The 10336-nt window shown below is 37.2% G+C and overlaps 1 protein-coding gene across 1 annotated transcript; it reads left to right on the top strand.

Moving 5' to 3' along the window:
* The first annotated feature begins 4486 nt into the window (after positions 1 to 4486).
* Positions 4487 to 5195, top strand: CLDN17 (claudin 17). The gene has a single exon (XM_008575185.1). It carries the CDS (start codon positions 4508 to 4510, stop codon positions 5180 to 5182), a length of 675 nt encoding a protein of 224 aa, XP_008573407.1. The 5' UTR covers positions 4487 to 4507; the 3' UTR covers positions 5183 to 5195.
* The last annotated feature ends 5141 nt before the right edge of the window (positions 5196 to 10336 follow it).

Below are 10336 nucleotides of genomic sequence, written 5' to 3'. Positions count from 1 at the left end.
TACAATCAATTATGTTTCAATTAAATGAATAAATAAGTACAATATCACTCATCCTTCATGTCTCACACATCAGTAGGTGCATACCTGCCTACAATATGACAGTCATCTCTGGCACCTTCCCTATCTCTAGTCTATCCCCCACTTTTGCCAATTATAACTCCTGTACATACTACAAATTTAGGCACTTTCCTCCATTGCCATACTTCTAACCCAGCTTCCATCAGATATCTCTTTTAGACTGTTGCAGTAAACTTCTGACTTCACATTCGATTTCTAAATATCCATATGGTTTTAGTGTTTGGTTTTTTGTCTTGTTTTTTAAATGCAGACTTGGGTCTTGATCCCATCAGTCCCATGCTGAAAATGTATAATTGTGTTTGCACAATCTTCAGAGACTACTGAATGGTTCCTATGGCCCAGCACGTCCAGCCCTTGCCTACACTTGTAGCCTCATCACAATTCTCACCCACCTCTTGCTGGAGGTCTTGCATTTGCATTAGACTAGTGCTCTCTTTGGCCTCAGTGCCTTAACCCAGACAACCTCTCAGGCCCAGAATGCTCTTTATCCCACTCTCTGCTGGATTATCTGGCTAATTCCTACTCCAGCTTTAGGTTATAGCTTAAATATTGTTTTTATCAGCATACCCTTCCTTTACCACATAATTAAAGTAAGATCACTTCTGCTTATACTGTTTATACCCTAATATATTTTTTTATCCCTAGCTATATTTTAATTTTAATAAGTGTTCTGGTAATTACATGTTTAATATAATATTTACTATTCTCACTAAAATGTGAGTTCTGTGAGGACATGGAATGGAGTCATGGTCAGAAACTAAGTTTTAAAGTTGGGCAGGAGCCAATTCAAGGATTTGGATTTTATCTTGGAGGCAATGAAGAACTAATGAACATTTTTAATTAAGGTGGTGGCATATAGAGAATTTGATTCAGCAAAGTCTTTATGGATCACCCATGGAATATGAATCAGAAATGAGTAAGGACAGAGGCCAGGATACTAGGTAAGACATTACTGAAACTATACAGATGAGGAATGTGGAAGGGCTAAAATAAGGCATAGCAATGTTAGAACAGCAAACATATTTAATAAATTAGAATAGGTGTCAATCAATAGCTGGGTTCCCTAGGAAGCAGATTCTGAGGTGGAAATTATTAGTGTGCATTATGTTTGTTATGGGGAATAGACCAGAGGAAAAGAAGAGAAGGAAGAGGATTGAATACAGGGAGAAGTCAAGTTGTGGTGCAGAACAAGTGAAGCCCTCAGCTGACCCCACAGTGAATTCTAGAGCTGGAATGTCTTCTCACAGTTAACTCCTATTTGGAATTATCAAGCTGGATCTTTATACCTCTATATTAATCAGTCATTAGATATGGGCTGCCCCATGACTGGGTGATGACTTGGGTAAGATATCTATTTTTTTTAATACCTGAAGGAAGCTGACAGTTGAGGATTTTCTGCTAGCAGCACTGTCAGTAGCTGGAAGGGGCCTCTGGGTGGAATATCACAGTGTCCCCCACACGCTTCTATTGATAGAAGGACCTAACAGAGAAAAAAGATCTAAGGGTGACAAACAGAAAGAGGCCTGGGCTAAAGGTAACAGATTCAGAACTTGTAGCCTGACACAAGGTAGTAGAAGCTGTGTCGATGGATGAGACCCCTAGAGAGAGCATGTGAGTGAGAAGAGTTTTGAGGAATATAGAAAAGTCTGAGAGAAACAAAACAAACATGTTTAAGAGTTCCTATAGAAGAGTCTGAGAATGAGCTGGTAGAGAAGTAGTATGCATGATAATATCATATTTGAAAAAAGCAAATGAGACAAATATTAAGAGCAAAAGTTTCCTGGGTACTTGTTTGAGACCAGTTATTTTGCATTCATTCCATAAATTTAATCTTCAAAGTAGCCCTATGAGGTTGGTATTTTATCCTACTTTCATAAAACAGGCAATTCATAAGATGAATGGCTAAGGCATTGAGCCACAACAAGACCAATCTCTCTCCAAAGCATGTTCCTCACTGCCACATCAGAAGGTAGTGGTGTATTGTCATCTGTACAGAAAAGTCAAGTAAGCAAAAATATGGAAGTGTTCTTTGGTAATAGCAGTTAGTATGTCCAGGAAGTCTGTTACATTTCTAGCAAGGTTTTAGTGGTTGGCATGGTGACAGAAGGCAGATTTTAACGTGTGCGAAAGTGAACCAAAAGATGTATGGAGATACACAGCAGGGAATACAGATCTGGAATTTGAAAATGGAAAAGAATTGGGTACACCTGTTTTGTAAAGCACAAGACAGAGAGATGGGGTGAGGGTAGGTACAATGAAGGGAGGAAATGATCAGTAGACCCTGAAGAGGTAGCAGGAGATGAGATTCACAGAAAAATTGGAGAGAAAAGCAATGTCTCCCCCTAAATGTAAAGGAAAGTAAACATGGTTTTGACTATTGGCTTTGGCAAGGAGGGGCAAAAATCAAAAGCTCGTACATTATTTGTGTTTCCCAGACTATTTTTGTATACAGGATGTACCTCCATATGCTAAGTAAATATATGCTCGAACTTGTGATTACTTGTAATATAAACCACATGCTCTCCCTGGTTTAAAAAAAAAAATCAAACAATTGGAAAAGAACAAGAAGTTGAAAATTCCCAGCACAAAATGAAGATAGGATTAAAAATGAGATAGAATGAGGAAGAGGAACTAGAACGAGGAAGACCAGCTGGAAGCAACAAGTCAGGGTAATGTTGGCCAATCCTGCTAGAGAGGGAATGGTTAAGCCTGTATCTCAGTAATCCGGATCACAAGGCTGAGAGAACCCTTCCTCATGAGCTCGTGTTAGGAAACTGTGAACCACACAGAGTCATCTGCTTCCTCAGTGATTCACATTCCTTAGAGAGGAAGTTCTCAGACCATCAATCTTGAAAACTCTGGATTTCATATTTCTTAATTCAAATAATGAGCTTTTAAAATTTGAATGGCATTGGACCACCCATTAACTCTTTGTCCTATGGTTGACTGAAATGGGGGATCTTTTGCAAACTTAATATCTCCTGCTAGTATTGTTGGTGTGCTAGCTTGCAGGAGTTTTTATCCTTAAAATGAAATCTTTGCAGTGGGATTTAAAAAAAGAAAAAAAAAAAAAAAGATGGGGCTGTGGGGGAGGGTTTTATTTCCCACATTAACCTCTTGTCTCTGGGCAATGACATACAAGTGGCAGTCAAGGATGACAGCTTGATTCTTGAATTTTGAAACAATCTTAATTGAATTTTGCTTGCTTTGAAAGCTATTTTAAAAAACTCTGGAAGAGGTAGTGTTAAATTTCAGGTTTAGTCTCATTCATATGATAAGGTTTGAAAAAGCATCTCTCTCTGCTGTTTTTGAATCAGACTAGAAGAGGAGGGAAGAATAGGGAGTTAGAGACCCAGGGTTTGTTCCTGGCTGGGTTACCACATAGCTGGCCTTAGGCTAGCACTCTGTAAACCGCATGTTCTGCATCTGGCAAATAAGGGAGTAAAGCCTTATGACCTTGAAGATACATTCCAGCTCTAAAAAGTTTTCCAGTAATTTCATAGCTAATTCAAACAGTCACATTTATATTCTGTAAAAAATGAAATATGTATTTGTGGCTTTGATAAACGTGATATATTTCAAGCTACCATTGAAGAAACACCTAATGAAAGTTTATATACTAAATATTATTTCAACACACAGAGAGGTATTACTTAACACTTAATATAATAATTACCAGTAAATTGAAGGCAATTATACAGAATGTTTCTCTTTCTTCTTCCTTTCTGGATTTTAAGGATAAGCTGCAAAATCTGAATTTCTTGCTTAGGACTCTTCCTCAGTATGAATACTTTTAGTAGAAGTTTTGAAACCAATACCTAAACATTTCTTTCTATCCAGAGGTATTTATTAAAGCCAGAATTGATTAACCATATTAAGGAAATGTAGCTTATGCTAGACGAAAGTAATACGATGGTCTAAAATTCAAAGTGTTTTTCAATTACTCTGCAAAGAAGTGGCAAGGTTTTGGCAATGTTTTTAGCTGTGGCTTAACACATATATTTGTACTTTAATATCAGAGTGAATTTTATACAGGAAGTTTTCAGCTCTGTAATTAGCAATTCACAATGGAAGCTTTGACACTTAATTACAGCATTGCTAAGACAATAATAACATGAGAAATACTACAGTTGAATGAAGTATTTTTGACACACCTCTAGCTACCTTCTTATTGGCTGGGAAACAATTATATATGACTAGTAAATAATCCATACAGAAACGAATGTGTGTGTACAGGGGCAGCATGCATTTACAACAGGTACTTCTAGTTAGGCCAAGTTCAGTCACTGCTGCTGATTGGGACTAAAACGTTATGGACAGCAGTAGAGAACATCGTCAGAGACTGCTCTAGACTCTAAGAGCCCTCCACATTCTGTGTCTTGAGCATCTTTTACCATCACAGATTGGACCTATCCTCAAAGAAAAGGCAATGGCATTTTATCCCCTGCAAATTTCTGGGCTGGTTCTTGGGTTCCTTGGCATGGTTGGGACTCTTGCCACCACGCTTCTGCCTCAGTGGAGAGTATCAGCTTTTATTGGCAGCAACATTATTGTCTTCGAAAGGCTCTGGGAAGGTCTCTGGATGAACTGCATCCGACAAGCCCAGGTGAGGTTGCAGTGCAAGTTCTACAATTCCTTGTTGGCTCTCCCACCTGCCCTGGAAGCAGCCCGGGCACTCATGTGTGTGGCAGTTGCTCTCTCCTTGATTGCTCTACTTATTGGCATCTGTGGCATGAAGCAGATCCAGTGCACGAGCTCTGATGAGAGGGTTAAAGCATACCTTCTGGGGACTTCGGGAGTCCTTTTTATCCTGACGGGCATCTTCGTTCTGATTCCGGTGTGCTGGACAGCCAACATCATCATCAGGGATTTCTACAACCCAGCCGTCCACATTGGTCAGAAACGAGAGCTGGGAGCAGCACTTTTCCTCGGCTGGGCGAGCACTGCTGTCCTCTTCATTGGAGGGGGTCTCCTCTGTGGGTTCTGCTGCTGCAACAGAAAGAAGCAAGAGCACAGATATCCAGCCCCTGGATATTGTGTGCCACACACGGATGAGAGAAGGAACGTGACAGTGCTTGGTAAGACTTCCACCACTTATGTCTAATATCTGCTTTCAACTTCAACTATGGATTGTGTCAATGTGTTGTATAAAGTCCTGCCAGAAACTGTAGGTACATCAGGCCGGAGAACTTGCTTTAAGACTATATTTAAGTTGAGATGTAAATTTCAGTCTGTCAGCTGCAGTGGTAACGGAAATGACTTACTTGAACATTCTGACCTCAAGTGTATTAAATGCATTTTCTATTGTTGGACTCAATCGTCATTTCAATTTGTGTAGTCTAAAATCAAATATAACTGCAATCATCTGTAGATGTACAATGGTGAACTACTCTTTTTTGATCATCATATATTATCTAAGAAATATAAAATTGCAATTGATAATTCATAGCAATAAAGATTCATATTCTAAAAATAAATTTTTTTCCAAATTATTTTTATACTACATAGTAACAACTGAACAGTGACTTTTTTTACAATTATCCTAGAAAATTGTATACATATAATAATGATTTTTAGTTGAGTCTTTCAAAATATGGAAACGCCCATCCTGTGAAAAGGTTTGTTATTCCTTCAGGAAACTCAAATACACTAAAAATTAGACACTTTTAGAGAAAAGGGAATTCTGATTTTTCTTATAATATCTAAGAAGATGGATTTTAAAGTCTATTTTATATAGTTAAACTTGTTTAGAATTATATATTTTGAAAAATAATTAATAAATAAAAAAATATGCTCTCAGAGCCTATAATTTCTACCTACAAGCACATAGAAGTATCTATCTTGATAAGACGCATAAATAAAAGGCTATTAACATACAACTCTTACCAAGAGGATATACAGTCCCTATCAGAGAATTAAGGTTTGGGTGTTGAAGGGAATGGTTTCTGTTCCTCGTTTTATTCTTTAGTCATAGGACAGGTCCAAACACGTAAAGCAAAATGAAGAATCAAGTTAATGATTCAGGCAATTAGTCAGGCTTAATAAATACTTCCTTTTTTATTTTCTAATAATCAAAAGGGTATGGTGAAGGCATTTTGTTTTTCTATAATTATATGCATTATTTTCTCAATTCTTTACCTCCCATATGTACATACCAATATTAGGGTTAAAATGTGTTTGGGGGGGAGTGGGTAGAAAGTGTTTGTGAGACATGACCACTTCTGTGGGTTGCTTCTGAATAGCTTCAGTATCTTGTGAATCAATCAATGCTTATAATATTCAATTTTAACTCTTCAAATATTGTGTTTATTTCATAATAAAATCATTTTTAATTTACAGTATATAATTGCAATGAAGAGATTAAATTTGCTCACAAAATATTTATTTCATGTTCATCCTTATTATAATAAAAAATAGTTACATATTACAATGATATTGATATATTTAACTGTGTGGTCAATTTGAGAATGAATTTTTGTCTTCAAAAGATCACCTATTAACTCTAAACATTAAATCAGCAATAAATCAAAGCTACATGGTGATGTGAAACCCCCATTTAGTTCTACAAACCACCAGCAAAGCTTCAGTAAGTCAAACCCTTAGTAATATAAAACCATAGTAAAAACATTAGTAATATTTAAATTATAAGAACCACATAACTGTAAATATCTTTAAATAAATAGGAATGAAAATAAGAAAAACAGTGATTTGGGTGGATCTTTAAGATTGTTTTATTTTTCAGACTTAATTTGGGAAGGCCTAATATTGGGTATGTTGAAAAAGAGTCATTTATCTCATACAGTCAAATAAGTAAGCCATCAGAACAAGGAAGATATATGCTTAAAGGTCATCACAGAATCATTTGTCTTACCTTTGAGCTCATCTGGAATTAATCAGCCTTGCAAAGATGAGCTCCTTAGTCTAAATGAGGCATGCTAGTGTGCTAGCCAGAGGATCAAAGAATAAAAAGGTGGTCAAATTGGGTGGAATCATAAGATAACATTAGCTACAGAATATGGGGCAAATGTTTAGGAACTACGAATTCTGTTGCTCGTTCTTTTATTAATAAAGTTGTACTTCTGACAAATTATCTGTACCTCCCCTGCTCTGCTGCAATATATTTTCTCTACTACACCAAAAAGAAATTTTAGTAATTTTTAATGACTTTCAAGATGATTTATGAATTTAAGTCTCATAACACAAACCCAGGTTTGCAAGAGACGTATCTTTATTTTCTAAAACTTAACTTAAATTTAACTTCTTGGGTAATTTCCCTCATATTATACACTTCTTGGGATTTCATTCAGGGCTAAGCAGTGCTCAGAGTGGTGGGTTCAGGGGATCAGTCCATGATCATCAGTCCTCAAAGGTAACTGAGAAGATGTCTATCGTACCTGCCCACATGGTCCTTATAGCCTTCTCATCTTTGTCAATTCTCCATCATATTTGTCCATATTTTTCGAAATTCTCTTATTCTGAGCTGCTTGGATTGGTGGATTTCAACCCAAGCTGTATATTAGAAATACTTGGAGAAATTTCAAAAATACGCATGCAGCCGGTGCTGAGATGATCTATGCTACCATTTCCCAGAGTCATGGCCAAGAAGCTGAACTGCAGATCTGGTTACCAGTTATCTGCAAGCCATAGTGGAGGAAATTGCTACTTTCCCCATAAGTTTAATTTTGAATGCCACCTCCACAAACCTTCTCCTCATTCTCCATTGCCAAAAACTTTGTATAATTTCATGTCTGCAAGCCATAGTGGAGGAAATTGCTACTTTCCCCATAAGTTTAATTTTGAATGCCACCTTCACAAACCTTCTCCTCATTCTCCATTGCCAAAAACTTTGTATAATTTCATTGAGAATTTCAGAAGCAAAAATACATAAAGACAAACTCTTCCAGGTTATTTTTGCCATCAGCTCAGCTGTGTACTGAGTGAAATGCTTTACTGACCATCTTCTGAAATGAGGAGCAGGGAAACAGGGAAAATTTAAGGAGGGGAAAATTAATTAACATCACATAATATTATCCGACATGGTTGAAGATGTTTTAAAAAGTAACTGTTTTGTAGTTTTCAAATTTAATTATATGCATACTAATAATCCTTTTCTATTTGCAGAAAAAAAGAGATATTTAAAAGCATTTCTTTAGACTTTCTTGCTCTTCACAACCACCATGTAACATACACAATGTAGATAACACATTGTCAGCACATTTCAACTAAAAGAACTAAAATGTATAAGGCTATATGCCTTGGCCAAAGTCACATAGCTAACATGGAGAAATCAAGAATTCAAGAATAGTACTAAGACAAGATTAAATACACATTTGTGGAATGATTAAGAAACAATATACATACAGTATTATAGTTCGAGAGTTTAGCTAATGTAGATCCCCTCATCCCCCAGGGAACAGATGAAGCAGTAGGACTCAGAAATGTAAAGATGGTTCTTGGGTTTTGAGTCTGAAAAACATAGGCTCTGAGGAGATTGTGGGCAAAGAATAAAATGGCTCAGTCAGAACCACATTTCCTCAGGTTATAAAATGATTTCCTTGGATGAAGGTGAGGAAATAAAAAGCAGTCAGAGTTTAGAGCTCTAGCTATTTGTGTGTGTATGGAAGGAGCCTGGTGGTTGCTCCTGGTCCAGTTCCTGGAGACTGGGGCACTTTCAGATGGGTTTGAAATAATAAATTTTCAGATGGGTGTGAGAATCCAAGGGCAGAAATGATGTGTGTTCTGACCTGTTTAGAGAGACCGATGTCGACAGAGTTCACCCCGTGCCCTCACAGTACTGGGGAATGAAACATCTCTGTGATGTATTCAGCCTGACAGGCTTAATCCTAAACTTGACAATCCAATTGTAATCTGGCCAAGTTTCCCACAGTTAGAACATTGTATGGGAAGAAGAACAACCCCACCACTTGAGAGTGGCAAAGAGTATCACCAGACTCAAAATGGCTTAGTCGTTGGGACTAAGTGAAAACGCAGCAGAAATGCACATGGCAGACAAGTGGCCTATCCATGGCCTGTTTGTCCACAATCTGTTCCTTGCCCTTCCTCTGCTCTAATCTGTATTTTCTGGAGGTCAATGCCCACCACCACTTGTGCAGTGGTGTCCCAAGAGCAGACAGTAAGAGTGGTTCTCCCCAGAGGGGACTCTATCTGTAAAGAATTTAATAGTGACAATAAAACCAGCTAAGTATTAGGTCTGCTCTTTATTATCTTCAACTGCTGATCTTTCTAATGTCACTAATAAGGCACTACGACTCAGAAAAAATCCTGGAAAGTAAAGAAAAAGAAAGAAAAAAAATTGTTGATCTATGTTTTGAACAATCATTACGATTCCTGTTCATATAGATAGATGGTATATAGACAGTAGACAGTGTTGTGGGCTAAATTGTGTTCTGCTTCTCAAATTTATGTGTTGAAATCCTAACCCCCAATACCTCGGAATACGGCTGTATTTGGATATAGGGTATGTATAGAGGTAATTAAGTTAAATGAGGTCATGAGGGTGTGCCCTGATCTGACATATTTTTATAAGAGGAGGAAATTTGGACACAAGCAGGTATAAAGATAAGATGATGTAAAGACACAGGGAGAAAACAGCCATTCATAAACCAAAGAGAGATGTCCTTCCTTCACAGCCCTCAGAAGGAACCAACGCTGCCAACACCTTTATCTCAGACTTCTGGCCTCCAGAACTGTAAGCAAATACATTTCTGTTGTTTAAGCTACCCAGTGTGTGGTATGGCAGGACCAGCAAACTTAGATAGATAGATGATAGAAAGACAGTTAGATGGATAGATGATTGATAGACAGCAGACAGATGACACATAAACAGATAATGCATAGAAGGAGAGATAAATGATAGATAAATGATGATTAGGATTGATAGACTGTACATAGATGATAGATATAGACAGTAGGTAGATAGATAATGAGTAGATAGATGTTACCTATGCTACAGTGAACCCCAACTTATGTGAACCTGGCTTCATGCATCGTTACAGAGATAAACAAGGGAGTTTCCTCTAGATTCAGATTCAGCAAGGCACAATTTTCAAATAACCACTCTCCAGCCATTCTGTTTTACTGTTTTAATTTTTTAAACACAGATAAAAACCCTAGTCACAATAAAATGAAAGAATTGAAGTAATTCAAGTTTAGTTTCTATGTTTTCATAATTTCTGTGCTACAGGAATTGGAGGCTCAAACTATATACTAGCTAGCTTGAATGACTCTGACCTGTTAT

This window comes from Galeopterus variegatus, unplaced genomic scaffold (genome assembly GCF_000696425.1).
Source record: "Galeopterus variegatus unplaced genomic scaffold, G_variegatus-3.0.2 Scaffold1153, whole genome shotgun sequence".
Taxonomy (NCBI): Eukaryota; Metazoa; Chordata; class Mammalia; order Dermoptera; family Cynocephalidae; genus Galeopterus; species Galeopterus variegatus.
The sequence above is the reverse complement of the archived record's forward strand: the minus strand, read 5'-3'. Positions and strand labels throughout refer to the sequence as shown.